General features: G+C 36.9%; 1 protein-coding gene across 1 annotated transcript in view; it reads right to left on the bottom strand.

Moving 5' to 3' along the window:
- Rims1 (regulating synaptic membrane exocytosis 1) overlaps positions 1–20,563 on the bottom strand; it is a 547,387-nt gene that overhangs the window by 307,339 nt on the left and 219,485 nt on the right. Inside the window, 2 exon segments of the mRNA XM_048353904.1 lie at positions 17,320–17,331; positions 20,348–20,561. Of these exon segments, the coding sequence (XP_048209861.1) occupies positions 17,320–17,331; positions 20,348–20,561 (226 nt within the window).

Below are 20,563 nucleotides of genomic sequence, written 5' to 3'. Positions count from 1 at the left end.
CTGCCTCGGATACACGAGGCCCTAGGTTCGATTCCCCAGCACCACATATACAGAAAACGGCCAGAAGCGGCGCTGTGGCTCAAGTGGCAGAGTGCTAGCCTTGAGCGGGAAGAAGCCAGGGATGGTGCTCGGGCCCTGAGTCCAAGGCCCAGGACTGGCCAAAAAAAAAAAAAAAAAAAAAAAAAAAAAAAAAAAGATGCCTGAAGATCATCACAGCAGATTAATCAATGCCAGAGAGACAAAGTTGATCGATTCTTAATACTTTCTGTGAGTGTTCTCTCATTTTTAAACTTCGTACTTTCTGAACTGTCACATTTCTTTCCAATGACTTGGAATACTTAAAATTCTAGGGATCCTTTCAATTAAACAAACCTGTTTGCTAATGTCTTTCTTTTAAAAATAAGTATTTGGGCTGGACACTGGTGACTTACGCCTGTAATCCAACTATTTTGGAGGCTGAGATCTGAGGATTGTGGCTCAAATCAGCCCAGACAGTAAAGTCTGTGAGACTTTTTCCAATTAACCACCAAAAAGCTGGGAGTAGAGCTCTATCTCAAAATATAGAGTTCTAGCCTTGGATGAAAAAGTTCAGCAACAGTGTCCAGGCCCTAAGTTCAAGACCTCAAACCCAGCACACACACAGACAAGAACACACACACACACACACACACACACACACACACACACCAGATGTTGGTGGCACCTGGATTACATGTCTGTAACCTGAGCTATTCAGGAGGCTGAAGTTTGAGGATTGGGGTTCAAAGCTAACCCAGTCAGGAAAGTCTCTGAAAATAAAAGCCAGTAGCGGAAATAAGGCTCAAGTGATAAGAGTGCAGCCTTGGGTGAAAAAGCAAAGGGACAGCACCCAGACCTGACTTTAAGCCTTAGAACCAGCACAAAATAGTAAATTAATTAAACAGAAAAAGAAGTCTTGGGCTGGATACAGGTCAAGTGGTAGAGTAACTGCCTAGCAATTATGAGGTCCTGTTCTCAGTCGCCAATGCCACCAAAACAAAGACATAAAAACTGAATAAAACATAACCCCTCCCCCATAAAACCAAAGAGAATATCTTACCTTTTTTATTGAGCATTATGGAAGAGTTATAAATATTCTTTCCCTCCAAGAATATGAAAATTTAATTCCTCTGACCTTTCATAAACTTCCTACAAATGCAGTGATGTGTGTGTATGTGTGTGTGTGTGTGTCTGTGTGTATGATCAAACAATGTTTTTGCAGAATAAATATTCCTCCAAAAATAATCTAGGATAAAGATATATAGTACCAAAATAACATCAATGCTCCCCTAGTACAACTTAGTAGATCAAACTCACTGTGTCTCTGAACCACATTTCACTAAGGAGATTATCCATCAGTATGACCTACTTCCACAATCAGTTTCCACCTTGATATTTTACTTCAAAATCTATGTAGAATATACACAATTTATGCTCACCTGCAGGAGCACTGATAAAATATTGACCTAAAAGTAAGAAACTTCACAATAAAAGAAGAAATATATGAATAAATAGTCTTTTCTTTACAAACAAAGCTAATGCACAAAATAACAAATTCAGGAAATAGAGCCATGAGTGGCTTAGACTACATTATAATAAATGTCATTCAAATATATTAAATATTTCTGAAATCATCACTTAGCCATAGAGTTTGGGTTGACACAAATACTTGGTATATTCAGAGATAGAGCTAATTTTAACTTCCAAACAACTAACAAGGTAACAGAGGAAAAATGATTTTTACTCTAGAATAATTGGGTACTTCTGACATCTTGAAAAAATATGCAAAGAAAGTGTTTATAGGAGGAAACACATGGATGTCATATAATATTTGAAGGAAAATAATGCATTTGGTTTAGGCTTCAATGTTTCTTTGTCCTCAAGATAAAAGAAAAAGAGGCTGATGTGGAGAAAACCATGAAGGCCTATGACCTGCCAGAGGAGTCAGAAACTCAAATTGGGCAGGAGCTAAAAGTTAAGGCTACACCTTAAGTTAAGGCTACACCCAAACAATCTCCTGTCAGTTTTGTTAAAGAAAAATTAACATCAAATAAGCCTTTGTCCTCTACATATGCTCCTTCAGAGAATGATACTAATTTAGGCATCTCAGCAGAGCAGGAACACCACAGAAGCTCTCCAGATCTGCCAGGGGCCATCAGGAAGATGAAAGTGAAAAACAAAAGATTGCAGCCTAGGGGCCTGCTTTTACTTTTCTTATTCTAATTCCTATGGTTCTGTTTCTCTCTCTTGATATCAAAGTTTTCCTGTCATTCAACCCCCTTCAATCGGAGGTGTAGCACAGCCCCCTCATGAAGATATTGACCAGATTCACTTAACTTAGGACAGCTGTAATACATGGCTCCATTCCAGTGAAGGAGGCTTCCCCATCATCTTTTCCTAGCAGTGGAGCCGCCACTCCCTGTTTGCGTCCATCAGCTTAGAATTGGGGAAGGACTAGTGATTTTTCTTTTACCTCTCAAGAGAATTTTTACTGCAATTACACTTTTAATTTGCAGCTGCGCTACATGTTTCAGCATATGTTTCATGTGTCTTTGTCCTTGTCTGATTAGTTGTGTTTTGTGTGGACTGCTATATTGGGAAAAAAAAGGCCTCTGGTGGGCAGCCTCGGCAGGCTGATTGCCAGGGGTTGCAAATCTCTGCTGGGGAGGATACCCCAGAGAATTTTCAGGGACCTATGCACTTTCCATCACGCTGGCTGTCAGCTTGTGGATGCTGGACATGCCTTCCAAGGCATAAGGCCTCTATTTCTGTGTCCTGTTTTGTCTTGACTAATTTTGTCTTTGAGGTTGGTACCAGTTTTAAATATAAACTTTTGTTTCCCATATTTCTGTTGTCCATTTACATGCCTATGGGCAAAACATCAGAGTCTACTATGTACTGTGTCCCCTTCTGCAAGAAGGCAGTTGAAAAAGTACAGGCTGCTAAGAGCTGGGTTCAAACAGCTGGCTAATCTTAGCCTGAGAGAAATTCAAAACTAAAATGCCCCTAGCTAAAATCGGGCTAAACACTGGAGTCAAGTGCTGGGTGGGTTCAGTTATACTTCAGGGGACCCCAACCCAGTTATCTTCAGCTGAAAAGTATTTAGTAACCTAAAATGTCTTGGTAAAACTAGCAGTCCCTGGTGAATGAGACTAAAAAATGCTAAAATCATTCATTAAAGGTTTTGTCTTGTTTTGGTCATTGCAAGAGTAAGATTGGCAAAAATATCTCTTGCCACTGGCCAATGGTTGTTTTGAGCGCTTTTAAGTTCTTTTACATAAATACTTGCATATGTGAATGTGTGTATGTGTGTGTATGCGTGCGCATGTGTATGTGGGTGTGAATGTGTTCAAAATTGAAACTGTATGATGTAAAAATGGGTTAAACTTTAAACTTCAAAAGGTCATCAAGTTTGGGCATTACCAAAAGTTTTAAAGGATTATTACTTTATTTAAAAAAAAGAACTATAGTTCAAAATCTCTTTAATTCATGGTTAAAAATAAGTAAACAAGTAAATAAATAAGAACTTAGCATGGGCCAGTGAGCCTATCCTCAAGAGTGAGGGATAAACTAACAAAGGTGCAGTTTAGGCATTCCACGTGATGGGACAGCCATAGGGGGCATCCATTCATGGTGGAAGAAGGCAAGCTGGCGCCAAGGCAGTTCATCAAGCTCTAAGGAGTAGGATGGCCAATGGAGGCCTTTCTTTTGTTTCTTTTGTTTTCAGGTAAACATTGGAAACCTGGTGGTAAAAATGAATGATTTGACTGATACTTCTAAAAACTGCCCCTTAGGATGGATTAAAATTGGAATATCTTAAAGGAGAGTTAAAAATTTATTAACCTGATATAATTTGACTTCTATACAGTTTTACAATTTGGATGTACTAAAAAGGCAGAAATGCTAAGTCTGGAATCTCATGTTTATAATTCTGGGACACACTGCTAAATTTACTCTTGTTACAATTGTTTTGGGTATCAGTTTAATGAATCAGGTACTAAATTTTATAAGTGTAAACTGTGATGTAATAGTAAGACTATCTTAAGTTACATATAATCAGGTAAATATTTTAAAGTACATAAACAAATGGGGATAGAAGTACACAACTCTCATTAACTCTTTGGCTCTTTTAAAATAGGCAGCCACGAGGCAATGTGTCCCCTGGGCTTCAGTTTTTCTATGCAAATAAAGGCTGAGGTGAAGGTGTGAAAGCCTCTACTTTAAAATGCTTTAGAATGCCTTTCTAGATAAGAAATTTCCAAGTGAAAACAAGCAGCCTGAATCAATGGGTGGCACCTAGGCTCCAGATTTCTTCAAATACACCTAGGCTTGGTAAAAAGACTTGAGATCAAAAAGGGATTTCTAGATATGAGAATTGAAAACAGACCTGTCCTAAATGTTTGTTTTAAGTTAGATATAGGAAAACTATGGCTACCAAGATGATTGTTTAATTGCTACTCCAGTTTGTCTTGCAGGTTTTCAATAAAATGATTTACTATTTGCTACACCTGGTAAAAATATTGTATCAGAATTGTTGCAAATTTTGCCTTTACACTTGCAACAGTATGGTTTAATAATTGCCCCTGATAAAATTCATTTAAACAAAAGATCTATTTAAGTATCTAGGATATTTAGTTAGAAGACAAGCAATTATCCCCCAATTAATAAAGATTTGGACTGGAGAATTAAACACTTAATGATTTTCAAAAGTTACTGGGAGATATTAACTGATCCCTACCCATGCTTTATATAATCTATTCTCCATTCTTCAAATAGATTCAGCTTTAAATAACCCTCGTAAATTAACTAGTGAGGCACATCAGGAAAAGCCCTGACTCAAAATTTCTTATCTTGGGTAGACTTATCTGCCCCTATTGGGTTATTAACTTTACTTACCAAAAAAAAAAAAAAACTACCCCACAGAGGTGCTAGCACAGTACAACAGCCTTTGGATGGATATACATCTTAATTTTTAAAATTTGCCTCTAGGAGATTCAATGGGCAGAGCAGAGCACCACTTCTTAGCCCTTCCTTTGTTAATCAAGCCACAAGCTGTCTGGACTTGATTGGGTGTGGGGCTAGATTGTGTTCCAGGGGAGATAATAACCCAGGAGCAAAGGTATGCTATGTTTCTACAGTGGACAATCCATATTTCTAGCGCCTGCTCCACTGGATCCAGCAACAAACACCCCCTGTGCATCAAGACCGGGGTGAAACATTCTCATCTAGTGGTAAAGCCATTCTAATGGACAAGTGTGCACTGATAACCTGTAGGGGCTACATCAGAGGTAATGTATTGGGCCTATATTTCTAACCCTCCTTTATTGTATCCATATTTATGGATAGAAGCCTCCATCTCTGTTTCTACATTTTTTCCTGACTTACTTTCTCCCCCTTATGGGTCTGGCACTCCAGTGTTTCCTATGGCGAAGGACGAACTTTTAATTTCTCTTACTCTCAGTTCTCTAAAGCTATCTGTCTAGGCCGTTCTCCATGTTATCCTTTAAATATTAATATTGGATTCAACATGGCGGTTCATATAATTCCAGTAGAACTCGGCTGGTTAGACTGTCTTCTTGGTCTGTGGGATCTCATACCTATAAGATAGACAATTATGCTAGTCCTGCTGGCCTGCCTACATGTGACATTTTTACTTATCTGAACTTGAATTTTACTGAAAGGAATTGGGAAACTTGTCGAGGAATTTTTCCAACTATATGGAATACATCCCAACATATTTGGTTTGATTGGGGACCTTTTGCTGTGTGGTTACAAAACTGCACTGAATATAACCCATCTTGTAACCCTGCTTTATCTATGAACATGTCCAACACCAGCCATGTCTGCTAAACAGCATTTAGGATGGTTTGGAGCAGGCTTTTGCCCTGCTTTTGCCCATGAAAACGGGCTATGTCCTCCCCAGCATCATTTGTGGAAATTAGCCGCCTCTCTGGCCCCTGTATTGTTGGCCTGGAAAATCCTAGCCTTATTAAAAATGTCTGATTACTAAAATTTATTGCCCTGGCAAAATTACCCAAGGGCCATTGATTGCCTATAGGTGTTTTGAAATTTGGCGGGACACCAGCTTGCAAAAGCCAGTGTACTTAAAAAGCAACCAGGAAAATAGTAGATTTTCCTCAAGTCAGGCTTTATAAGCTAGCTTCTTTAACCAGTCTATGCAGAAAGTTGCAGGCAGCCCAGCAGGAGGTGTGACATTCCATTGGAGCCACTGGGAGACACTGCTGCCGGCTACCACCGGGGCCCCTGCTCATCCTATTTGGGTTAAGATGGAAGACAGACAGCCTGACAGTCGTCTGGAAGAATTTACATCTTCACCCTGTGCACCACTACCGTGTCAAGATAGGATCATTATTTTGACCCAGCATCACTCACTTCGGGTGCCTGTTCATATGCATCATCCCTGGACTGGAGGATCTGTACAAGGACTAGTAATATGCTCTTTCAAGCAGCTTTTGAAGAGGAGTCATAGTACATTTGGACTGATTATCGCAGGACTTGTTGGACTGATTGCCATTGCTCCTACCGCAGCAATATCTGGAGCCACATTGAGACAATCTGTAAAAACTCATGACTTTATGGTGCATTGGTACCAGAACTCCCACAATTTATGGCAACATCAGCTGAAAGTAAACACCCACTTCAAGATGAGATAGAAGCCATCAAAGGAGGGGTGTTTTGGCTTTGGGTATCTGGCTTTGAAGCAATTATTGTTTTTAACCTGTGATTGGAATTCTAGTCTGTGTAAAACCTTATAAATGTAATGCCTCTGAATGTGAATGGAATGATATACAAATGCTTATAGATGGAGCCATAGTAAATGGTTCTTTAAGTGAGCAGTTTATACCGGGAGGTTCTTGAAACTTTTCAAAAGGAATTACCAAATGCCTCTGCTACTGATGAGATTGCCCAGGGACTAGCCCAGACCTTAGAAGGATTAGACCCCAGGGGGTGGTGGCAAAGTATTACACATCGTGTTGGAAGTGCTTCTATTGCCTTAAATACTTATGTTAAGTGTTTTTACCTTAGGATACTGTTCTATCATAGCAGTAATGAAACATTTTGCTAAGAATAGATATTTTGATATTTTACTCACCGCCCTTAAGCTTACTAGAGAAGCAGCTGTTGAAAAATAATAAATAAAGGGGGAATTGTGGGAGAATAACTTCTCTGACCAGTGGAAAACTTAGCCTTGACACAGTTCTGATGCCTTATTAGCAAACTAATAGGCCTATGGGGAAACAGGGTCTCCTGTGTTTGCTGGCCAAAGGAAACCACTCTTTGTTATGAGAACCTCCCCTTTCCCTGTACCAAGCCTTCCTTGGGAGACTTTCTGGACCAGCTGCCATTAGCTAAAGTCTATTTACAGTAAATAGGAAAGTCTCTTCACAGTTAATAGACTCTTGGTCAAAGCCTTGAGCAAGTAGTAGCTAGGTGATAAAGTTTTGCCTTGACTGGTTTACTCCTCTGTCAACAATCTTTGATGTAGCTCAGCCCTTAATAGTAAACACTCTTTGAAGTAGCCAGTAGGTAAACTTTTGTACTAGTTTCCTTCCTCCCTGTAGTAGGATCCGCAATTTTTGTATTTGAGATGGATTCATGCTGTGTTAACTTTTACTCTGGAAGTTGTGAGTTGATTTCTAACCATATATAAACCCTGGCCCTCCTGAAATAAAGTGTGCATTGCTCCACTTGCCTGCATCCCCCATGTCCTGACTAAGGTTGCAGTTACCCAGGCCCAACAGTGTGATATCAAAAGAGGCAGGACAGCTAAAGGCCTGATGGATTTGCCAGCCTCAAGGAGGCAGGCCTAGACTGTGTCACTATCCAGAAGTAGTCACAGCAGAGGGTGAACATTCCAGGGAAAACATCATTCACTGAAATCTATGGTCAGCTTGGGATACAAAGAGAAATGAATAAGCAAACAAAACAAGCAATAGAAAAGGTGCTGTGTCCAGAACTGCTACAATGGCTGAAAGCTTTCTGAAGCTGATGAAACACATCAATCAAGCTCTAAGAAACTCAACAAACTCCATGTAGAAATAACAAACAGAAGTCCAAACCCAGACACATATTCATCACAAAAATGTGGAAAAGCAGAGACATTCTTCAAAACAATACAAGAGAATCTGTGTAAATCCAACAGGTGATTTCTCATAAAAAACAAAACAAAACAAAACAAAACAGCAGAGGTTATACAGAAAGTGAGGTAACATTCTCTGTATGTGAAAACAAAACCTAGGAACCCAGCAGAGGGCTCCCTACACAGCTGAAGACTGAGTAAAGGCATTTCAAGATAAACAAATGTGGATAGGGTTGTGAAAAGAATCTCCTTAAATATGAAAAAGAAGTTTTGAAGTTGAAAGTGACAACAGACCTTAATATGAATCCACACCAAGTAGCAAAGAACAATGTCAAAGATAAATATGTAGGTGGGAATAAATGCATAAATTCTTCTTTTTGTTCTCATGAATAATTTTTTTTTTTTTTTTTTTTTTTTGGCCAGTCTTGGGCCTTGGACTCAGGGCCTGAGCACTGTCCCTGGCTTCTTCCCGCTCAAGGCTAGCACTCTGCCACTTGAGCCACAGCGCCGCTTCTGGCCGTTTTCTGTATATGTGGTGCTGGGGAATCGAACCTAGGGCCTCGTGTATCCGAGGCAGGCACTCTTGCCACTAGGCTATATCCCCAGCCCATGAATAATTTTTAATTCTATAAAACTATAGTCATATAAAAGTACTGTTTAGCTAATATATATGTATATATACATATATGTATACATATACATATATATGTATATATAAACATATATACATATATATATGGTTTGCAATGACAGGACAAAGGAAGTGGGCAGAAGTAATTTTCTGGAGTATGAAAATGATACCAGATGGTAATTTGAATAGGATGACATTGATCCAGATGCATTGTACTCACAAACGGATGTGTTGTATTAAAGCTTCTTTGTATAACTACTTAAAGATAAAAAATAAATTAAAATGAAACGAATTTAAAAAAGAAAATGGTTGTTCATATCTCTCAGTTACTTTAAGAGACATAACATGTTGGATTGGAAATCCTTTATGCAACTATTTAAAGACAATAAAAAAAATCTAGTAAAAAGATAGAACACTAGATAAAGCAGTTAATTCCAGCAGTGAATCGTCTGATTTGTGGTGTGTGTGGAAATAATACAGATAAGAGTAATAAAGTAGAAAAGGAAATTATGAATGAACTCATATACAAATAATATTCAGTTTCTCATTTTTAAGGTGATATAAGAGTGACAAATGTAACACTATTTGATGAGAACTCAGAGGACATACTAGAAAAAATGGGAAATTCTAAGATATGGCTAGAAAATACTCATTTTACATAAAAGAAAGCATATGAGTAATAGAAGATCAACACTAACAACAAAGAAACGTGAGAAGCAAAACAGAAGTCGAATAAAATTATGTCAATAACTTTATAAATGGATTACAGAATACAATTGGGCATATTGTCCTATTAGATAAAACAAAACTAAAACAAGCAAATAATAACAAAAATCAAGTCTCTACAAAATATGTAGTTTTAATTAAAAAATAACAGGATGTATGTAAGAAGTGCCACAATAAAACTCATTTGTACAACAAATACCTGCTAATAAAAAAAAGAATTAAAAATAGAATCGAATTAAATGTATGGAGAAATACAAACCATTTAAACAGTATCCATAAGAGTGCTGGAATAGCTATGATAAAACCGGACAGATAGACTGCCATTAAATGTGCCATAAAATCTAGAAATCTGCTGGATGGCAAACATTAGGGATATATTTAAGCTGTGTGACAAATAACAAAAAAAATGGTTATTCTTTAGTGTGAATATCCACATGCTACTAAAAATTCAGGTTATTGGACAAAATACCTATGTGCCATAAAAGAACAGCCTTATAAATATGGATTTCAGTTCATAGTTGATTTTGTGTCAGGGCCTGGAACATAAACTACTAGGTTGTTTTTATGTGTTTAAAAGTAACCTTTTTAATCATTCATTTACAAAAAAAAAAAAAACAACTTTATTTGTACCCTAGGCATAATTAGTCCCAGACAGAACCCAAATTATCTTAGATTCTATAGAAATCTTCTCTAAATTGATTTTAAGAAAAAGAATAGTTATAGAAACTTCTAACAGTATAATTGTGTTAGCCTTTTGAGAAGAATCTATTCCAAAGGAATTTCTGATTTCAAAGCATCTTTATGAAATAACATAAGTATACATAAACAAGCTGAGTCCTTGAAGATATCAAAGTAGTTGGCTACTTTTCATTAAAACCACATGAGATTTTATTTTACATTACACTCATCTAGATGTCTATTAACCCAAAAGACAGGTAATATCAAGCACTGATAAAAAAAAAAAAGGGAGGAAATGGATCCTTCATTCATTACTGTATAATTTCTTGGAAAAACTCCATACTTTGCAAAATGTTAAATATGGAAATATATATGATCCAAAAGTAACCCTCTTTGGTATATACAAAAAGTTTTGAAAGTTTATGTTTCAAAACTTCAGAGAACTTGGTTCACAGTTTCCTCCAGTGTTGTGGGAAAGTTGTTCCTTTGCTTGAACTAGAAATGGCTCTGTTTGTACAGTTTGAAACAGTTCTATTCATTCTACTGTGGATCTTTATGTAATACTAATTTGGTTTTTGGGGTTTTTTTTTTTTGTTTGTTTGTTTTTTATTTGTTTGTTTTTGCCATTCCTGGGGCTTGGACTCAGGGCCTGAGCACTGTCCCTGGCTTCTTTTTGCTCAAGGCTAGCACTCTACCACTTGAGCCATAGCACCACTTCTGGCTTTTTCTATATATATGTGGTGCTGACGAATCAAACTTGGGGCTTCATGTATGCAAGGCAAGCCCTCTACCACTGGGCCATATTCCCATCCCCTATGATACTAATTTGGAAAATTTATAATTTCTAGCCCGTCAACAAATGGATACTGAAAATGTGGCAAATACAGTGGAGTTGTCCTCAGCCATTAAAAAGAATGAAATGGGAAGGGATTGGAAGAGATGAGGGAGGAAGGTGAAAGGGGTGACACTGATTGTGCTCATAATTGGATTTGTGGAATTGAAACCCTTTTGTACAACTAATTAATAAAAAAAGAAGAGTGTAATGGTATCCATTATTGCAAAATGGAGGAAACTGGAGATCATCAAATTGACTTGCATCAAATTAGTTGCACAAAGATGAATATTATGTTTTTCCCTTGTCTATAGCAGCTAGACAAAATATCAAGAAAACTAACAATAACAATTGTTGGAGGGGATGTGGCCAAAAGGGAACCCTACTTCATTGTTGGTGGGAATGTAAACTGATTCAACCACTCTGGCAAGCAGTATGGAGATTCCTCAGAAGGCTAAACATAGAACTCCCCTAGGACCCAGCAGCCCCACTTTTGGGCTTTTGGGTATCTATCCAAAAGACCACAAACAAAATCACAGTAATGCCACCAGCACGACAATGTTCATCGCAGCACAATTTGTCATAGTGAGAATCTGGAACCAACCCAGATGCCCCTCAGTAGATGAATGGATCAGGAAAATGTGGTACATATACACGATGGAATTTTATGCCTCTATCAGAAAGAATGACATTGTCCCATTTATAAGGAAATGGAAGGACTTGGAAAAAAATTATACTAAGTGAAGTGAGCCAGACCCAAAGAAACATGGACTCTATGGTCTCCCTTATTGGGAATAATTAGTATAGGTTTAGGCAAGTCATAGCAGAGCATCACAAGGCCCAATAGCTATACCCTTATGAACACCTAAGATGATGCTAAGTGAAATGAACTCCATGTTATGGAGACAATTGTTATATCACAGTTGTAACTACTTTCAACGTCCCATGTGTATCTGTATCTTCTATTATTGATGATGTTCTTGTATCACCTTCCTGTGGTGTACCTACACTATCTCTGTAATCTTTTCTGAGTATATTGGAAACCGTGTATACTGGTATTGGAACTAGGAAATTGAAAGGGAATACCAAAATTGAGAGACACAGGGTAAAAAAAGACAAACAACTACAAAAGCAATACTTGCAAAACTGTTTGGTGTAAGTGAACTGAACACCTCAGGGGGGGAAAGGGTAAGGGGGAGGAGGGTGGGGGGTATGAGGGACAAGGTAACAAACAGTACAAGAAATGTATCCAATGCCTAATGTATGAAACTGTAACCTCTCTGTACATCAGTTTGATAATAAAAATTTGAAAGAAAAATAACAACACAAAATCCAACATAATGAAAGCAAAGGGAGGACTACTGGAGAGGTAGAAAAAGTGGGAAAAAGAAGAGGGGTTAAAGAGGGAACAAGAAAGAGTAACTGAAGTGTTGAAGTGCATCCCATGTGCAGAAATGTCACAATAGAACCCCTCACCAGGTACAATTTGCTATTTACCAATAAAACATTCACTACTTTCTGAGTTATCTCACCTAGTCATTTTGCAGCTGTTTTATTTCTTTCTTGGGTAAGCATAACAAAGCCAGACAAAACAATGTGAGAAATCAAATCAACCAAATTGCCCAATGCAAGTCCTCCTCTTGATGCATGTTAACATTTTTTCTTGTTTGTCATATTTATTTATACTTCTCTACTTTCCTAGAGTATGAGGTTGTAAATTATATACTTCTCTACTTTTCTAGATTGTGAGGTGGTAAATTATCATTATCTGCTTCATTAGGCTACAAACTAAATATGGCTAACTCTGAAAAAGATATTTCTTAACAGTAATAAATATTTCATTCAATCACCCAAAGTACTTTTTGTTTAAAAGCAGTTATTATGCTACTGACTTGCTTGCCTTTAATTATACCAAGAGCAAAAGCAAAAGCCCTTCCCTTCTGATCCAGCATCTGAGAGACAAGCTTTAAAGATGTGCTTTCCCATTCCAATGAAATCATACTTTTAAAAAGTATTTTTAAAATAAAAACACGCTATTTCATTAGCATAGAATTTAAAGTGGTTTATAACAATAAACTCCAATGCCAAGTTCTCAGGGGGCAGTTTAAAGTTCGTAATTTCATATAGTATCTCATTATTTATTCCCTTTACAGAAAAATCATCCCCTGATTACTCTTTTATACATGATTTGTGTGTGTGTGTGTGTGTGTGTGTGTGTGTGTGTATGTGTGTGTATGTGTGTTGGTCTTGGGGCAACTGGGGTCCAGGGTGCTGTCTCTGAGCTCTTGTGCATAAGTCTATGGCTCTACCACTTGAGCCACAGAGCTACTTCCTGAGGAGCCAGGATTACAGGATTGAGCCACCAGTGCCCATACACACACGTGTGTGTGTATCTGTGTGTGTGTGTGTAACTTTCACATTTTGGGGGAATAGGAGTGACAGAGTTTTGATTTTCAGAATAATGGTGACTTTTTATGAAATGTTGTAAACATAAAATATGATACAATTTTTGGAAACATAGGTAATGTAGAAATGTAAGTTAATTTTTACTTACTATGTTCATAAGCTAATTATCTTTCTTCAAAAATACTTAAAATTTATGAGAACTCTCAAAGGAACTAGATTTAGGAAATTCAATGCAGCTGGCTTACTAGTGAAAAAATGTTAAATGTTATAAAGGGAGGTATCTAATTTCAGTCTTCTGCCATCAAAGTGAGTGAAACAAACATCAAAGCAATTTAAACAGGTTATGGAGAAACTTACTTTACCACTATATACTTAAGACAAGGATTTCAACCCCCCAAAAACATAATTTTTACCAATGACGGTATGCATTGTACAAAATAATTTGCTGATTATAAACTATTACACATGTTTGTTTCAAAGTGATTCATTATTATTAGATGTGATTTGGACTAAAGAGGAAGTTTAAAATAAATTCATTTTCCATAGTTTTCCTTTTAAATTAATGGTGGATTCTTTCTAGTCATGTTTAGTTCTTTCTGGCATAACTCTAATACAGGTTAAGTAAATGAAAGAAAAGCTGTTTAGTTTCCCTGTTACCTTTCAAGAGCCACCTAACCTTAGTCCTCTTCCTTTGACATTAAGGAAATAAATGGGCTTTTTAAAAAATCATGTTGCAGGAGTTCTAAATATTTAATTCTTGGCTGAAATGTTGGTAGAGGGAGCAGATATGGAAGGAAGGAGAGTTGTATGTCTCAATGTGGGAAGCGACCGAGAGTCATCCATTGTGAACAGTTCACAACTCTGCACTGGCTTTATTCACTCATTTATTTATAGTTAGTTTTGTGCCAGTCCTGGGGCTTGAACTCAGGGCCTGGCGTTGTCTTTGAGCTTTTATGTTCAATGCTAACTCTATAACATTTGAGCCGCAGCTCCACTTCCAGTTTTTTGGTGCTAATTGGAGATAAGAATCTCATGGGCTTTCCTGCCTGGGTTGGCTTCAAACCACAATCCCAAGATCTCAGCCTCCTGAGTACCTAAGATTACAGGTGTGAGCTACTGGCACCTGACTTTCATTCTTTTTAACAATAAAGCGTGAAACAGGAGTTTAAGGTGAAATTCTGTCCCAAACACTCACAAGATAAATAAGTAAAAAACAAGCAAAAAGATAAACCTGTTTTGTATTAAAGTAAGATTTCACATTCAATTTGTTACAATGTGCACTTTGAAATTTGAACAGTGTTTTTCTGTTGGCTAAGGAAGAGTGATTTATGTTTTGTGCTTGGAATTTTGTGACTGCATTATATATTGTGACACAGAAATTCTGATGATTCCTAAATTGAGGTTATTTTTTATTCCAAAATTGTTCTTCGATTGTTAAATGGTGCTCATAAAGGAAAAAAGGAAACTTCTGCAGACTAAAACATATTATAATTAACTTTGTACTAGACTTAATGAAGGTTATTTATATATTAGCCATCCTTAGGTCATTTTGAGTCTCTTAATCATATTAATTTGCCAACTTAACAGAGCAAGTAGAATTCATTACTATTGTTTTGATCAAGATGAAGAATGCTTTTAGAAAAGTTTTATTCAGCTTCATAATATTTCCTTGTCAACCACAACAGAATAAGTATACACACACACTATTCACATATATTATAATTTCTCTGCCAATAATAAAAGTGCTCAGATAAATAAGGGAATAAGGAACTGACAATCAAGCACTTAAAAAAAGCCCTCTGTTATTCTTTTTTCACATAACTAAGATAGAGTCTGGTTTTGGTTTCTTTGGACCAAAAGACATTTCATTGAATTTCCTCAAGGGCAAAAAATGTACATAAAGAAAGTTTGAGCCGGGAATATGGCCTAGTGGCAAGAGTGCTTGCCTCCTACACATGAAGCTCTGGGTTCGATTCCCCAGCACCACATATATGGAAAACGGCCATAAGGGGCGCTGTGGCTCAGGTGGCAGAGTGCTAGCCTTGAGCAGGAAGAAGCCAGGGACAGTGCTCAGGCCCTGAGCCCAAGGCCCAGGACTGGCCAAAAAAAAAAAAAAGAAAATTTGACTAAATTTTTTAAAATAAAGTAATACATACACGTATTATAGTCAATATGCAAAAGAAGTTCATTGAAAGAGATTTCATTTGAGTCTTTCCTCTCTATTTTCCATCCAAGAACCACAAAATCCTCCTAATTTCTCTTTATGTTGTTGTACTATAATACACAAGTAAACACAAACAATCTACTATTATGGGCAGTTCCAGCAGGGCAAGGAGTCTGACCAGCCCTACAGGAGTAACTAAAATCTTACCACCATGTCTTAGCAACATTAAGTCCTTATTCACTCACTTTTTTATTCTTTGAATGAATGTGAAGTTAAACATATCAAATATGGATTCATTCAAGGGAGTATTTATAAAGCCTAAGTATTTTTGAAATAATTACCTTATGTACAAATCAATCAGAGTCCTCTCCGTAGAAACAAATCATGAATATATAAGATGAAGCTTAAAATATAGATTAAAATTCAACTTATTGCTGAGTTTGCTAATTAGGCATGGCAGTATGTAGAGAGCCAACATCGAAATTCACCCTGACTTCTGGCTATACTCTCAAGGGCGTGCAAGGTCATGGCTGAGGGAGCCAACAACAAAGTTCATCCTAACCTCTGGCTATGTTGTTATCTCAAGGACATGCAAGGACATGGTTTACTTGAAGGACAGTACTAATCCTGAGATGTTGAGATGTTTTATTGTGTCCACAAGAGTCTGTTTTCTGTAAACCATTCAACCGTATCTTGTTTTACTGCCTGTTGTTATTTACCAATTTCAGGGCCTTGCTGTTTTCTTAAACCTTAGTTAATCCTATGCTATTTCCTGGTTGTCAAACTGCATATAAGATGGAAGTTAAGAATAAAACAGGGCTGCAGTCTTGAGTGACAATCTTAAGATGCAGACCTCCTGAACCCCATCTTTTGCCTCTTATCCTTTTTCTCTTGTCTTGCATTTTTCTTTTTCTTTAATCCTTGCCCCCTCAATCAGGATTCCCTCTTCGCTGCCGGCTGGCTCGGCAGAGCAGTACATCATTTAAACTTTACAAATATAAACAAACACACCATGTTAATATGATCAATCTCAAATGCTGTTTGCCTCACTTTCAAATTGAGAGATTAATAAGCTTTGAGGAATTTATGATTTACAACAAATGAATACACAGAGGAAAGGTTAACTGAAGACCCCACTTGGCTCCTGAGTGCCCAAGTAAAAAATTGTCTTTGTGACTGGCTAAGAGTTAAAAGTAATAACTCACTAAGAGTTAAATGTGACCTTTCACTCCCCTAGGGAGCAGAGTAATTGAAAAAGAAAAGGGCAAAATGTATCAATCTAAGAACTCTGCTACTCATTGTATAGAAAAATAACTACATTTGGAGCTCTTGATTTGAATTTGAGCCATTCTCTATACTAAAGCAATATATTCCCCACTTGCAATGAAGTTTCAAATCACCTGCCTGTGCATCTAGTAAGTGAGGAAAAAAGTGTATTGTTCCTGAAAAAAATGGGGTAATCATCAAAACTCAAAGAACTAAGACAAATAAGCTCGTAATTATGTGCATATGTTAAAATCTCACTCTCCTCATGCACTCAAATTACCTAGATTTCATATACTAATGTAAAATCCTGTCACTTTCTGAGGTTCATTTTATTTTTGTTTTCATGAAAATTGGAAGTGAGTTCTCTCTTCCTGACATTAATTTCTTTGTGAAATATACCAATTAACACATACTACAACATTGACTGTAAAAAGATCAATATAAGATATAATCTATGTAATATAATAACAAATAGAAAGGAAAGCATGGATTCTAACCACTTTGTCCTCCTTTGGGAAAGCGTCCAAGGAAGCAGAGGAGAGGGAGAAGAAAGAGAAGAGAAAACAAAAATGAGCCATACATTTGTAAAAGTGTTTCAATAAAACAAGCATACATTTCTTCTTCAAAGTGTTAACCAGGTATTTTAATCAGTATATGTGTTCGCTTGTATTCCATACCACCTAATATGTGGTAGATAGAAGATAGTAAATCTACATTAAAAATATTCCTCAAAAAGAAGAGCTGCTTTATTACCATATGTAGCTTATTATCATATTGAAAACAAATATTTTATTAAAACCCGTAAATGGTACTACTCCACAATCAATATAGTGTTACAATTTAGAAATATATAAAAATGGGCAATGTTTGTAATAAATCACTAAAAGGAAAATATATTAACTATTTGGCCACAAATTATTCCAAAAGCAATATTTCCTTGTGCTATAATTATGCCTGAGACAGAAATTTCAAGTTGGGACCTTGTTTGTTTCTGTATATTTTTCCGAGTTGGGTTGATTCAGGGATGGGTGAACTTCATTTTTCTCCTCTTCAAAGAGAAGTGCTTCTCAAATCAATCATCTTCAAACACCATCTCCCTGTGAAAACCTGAGTTTGACCCTGATGATCCCAACACATCAGTGGCTGGCTGTATTGTAAGGCTGATTTCCAATTTATAGTGGGAACGGAGAGAATTCTTGAATTCTGAGACCTCTGTAGCATGGAACTCAGCGGATTCACACATCATGCATCACTGCCAGCACCTTACCAGGCTATCTGTGCTTCACTTTGCAGGTTTCTATGTGTTTAGATTATCACCTCAAGGTCTCACATGATTCCAAAGTATCTATTTAGAAACACTAAAAAAGGAGAATTAACAAATATTTCTGGTGTAATTTCTAGGCACCAGACATGATCTTAATATCCAAGCTTGTTTAGATGGGCTTCAAGATAATATATGAGATTAATCATCATAAATGACTTTTCTGAAAAAGGAAAAAGTAAAACTGATAGAAGTATGGAACTTAAAGACTAAATACAAATGTTATAGTGACATGACTTTAAATGATTTGCATTTAATTTTCATAGCATCTAAGGAATGTAATGAACTGTTGTTCAGAGAAGTGAATTATCTTCCCAAAGCAATAGAAATAATAATAGCCTTACTTTAAAATAGAAATATGTCTACTATACTCATTGCTGCAATTCCATGGGAAGAGTTTTTTTAAACTACCCTACTTAAAACTCAAAATACCAAAGAATACAATGTCCACTGGGTAGTTTATTTAAATTGTCATTTTTAAATAATAAAATATGAAGAGCATGCCAGAGTTTCACACTGTTTTAAAATAAAACTGTACATTAAGTTTTTTGCCTGATTAGGTGATAAAAGGAATCTTAAATAAATACTACAAATTCTTTTATCAATGATAATAGTAACTATTCTATATCATCTGCAGATATAACTAAAAGAAAACTCATCCAGAAGTAGAAATTTTTCTATTATACTAGCTGGGATATGGAATAACAAAGTATAACATCCAATGGCTTCTTAACTAAGTGCCTATAAGAATTAGTACAGAATCTCACTTAAAAAATACGATTGGAGTTGGGCACCAGTGGCTCACATTTGTAATCTTAGCTACTCAGGAGGCTGATATGTGAAGATCACAGTTTGAAGCCAATCTGGACAGTAAAGTTTAAGAGACATTTTCTCCAATAAACTACCAAAACATTTAAAAGCCAGAAGTGGAGTTGTGACTCAAATGCTAGTGTACTAGCTTTGAGCAAAAGAAGTTCAAGCCTCAGGACTGGCGCCAGAAACAACAAACAAATAACTATTAGCCAGTATTTTAAAGTGTCAAAAATTTGTGCTGGCCAACAAGAGCAGTAGAGTTTATTTAAGTCAAATAAAGACAGTATATCTGTTGAGAATACATTTCATATAGAACTGCTAATCTCAAAAAATTTTTAAAAAGTAAGTGGTGTAGTTTCTGTTTCTTAAATAGCTAAGAAATTCCCGTAAGGTGAGTATGGCACTATATGACTTTAATGTGTCAGCAATTTGAAATTACCATCATGGAATTTAACTATTGCTTAATATATTTTTTGTGTTAAGTTTAAGAACATACATATTACCCTACATTTTACATTAATTCACTGTGAAAATTATTGTTGCACGAACTAAAAGTGGTTAACAAGAACTGATCTTAACAACTTTTAACGAACTACAAGTGGTTACAAGAATTGATTTGAACAACTTTTGAATGGTTTCCTAATATAAAATGAATGATACTAAATTTACATTTAATATTCTTCAAAAACAAATTTATAGCTGGGCATTGTTGGTTCATACCTATAATCCTAGCTACTATCCAAGGCTGCTATATGTGGATCAAGATTCAAAGCCAGTCTGTGCAGAAGAGTCAGCAAGACTATATTTCTAATTAACTAAACACCGTTCTAGAAGCTCTTGTGGTAGTGTACAAACTCTGAGGGAAAAGGGCTGACAGTGTAAGGATCTGAGCTCAATCCCTGATACGAGGTGCAACAAACAAGGTAATCTGATGTTGATTAGAACAAGGGTCATTTATTATGCTGCACCTCTGTGGCAAAACTTTTTCTTTTGGTCAGTCCTGGGGCTTGAACTCAGGGCCTAGGCACTGTCCCTGAGCTCTTTTGCTCAAGGCTAGCTCTCCACCACTTTGAACCACAGCACCACATCTGGTTTTTCTGGTGGTTAATTGGAGATAAGGTCTTACAGGGACTTTTCAGCCTAGACTGATTTCAAACCGTGATCCTCAGATTCAGCCTCCTGAGTAGCTAGGATTACAGGTGTGAGCCACCGGTAAATAACTTTTTAAGAATTATATTCATCCCTGTGCCTCACCTTTATAATAACAATAAAAAATTTAAAAAGAACCATAGTCATCCTTATTCTGCCTTGAGAAAACACAAACCCACGGAGGGAGGGGGACAGAAATGCACGCGCCGCGCGTGGGGCTGCCTGATCCCTTGTACACTCACGCTGTTGGACCGCAGAGAAACGCGGCCTCCACAGCGCGCGCAGAACTTGGTCCGGCAGTAAGAGCACAGGTGTCCACAGCCATCCGCGAACTTAGTTTTGTGGCAGATGCCGCACGTGGGTGCATCGTCCTTGTGTTCCCCTTGGTAGCGCCTGGCTTCTTCGCCTATTTTTCTCACTTGTTCTTTATAGCTTTCAAACTGTTGATGCAATCTCCT

The sequence above is a fragment of the Perognathus longimembris genome, chromosome 9 (assembly GCF_023159225.1).
Source record: "Perognathus longimembris pacificus isolate PPM17 chromosome 9, ASM2315922v1, whole genome shotgun sequence".
In the NCBI taxonomy this organism is placed as follows: Eukaryota; Metazoa; Chordata; class Mammalia; order Rodentia; family Heteromyidae; genus Perognathus; species Perognathus longimembris.
This window is presented reverse-complemented; position numbering and strand designations above follow the sequence as displayed.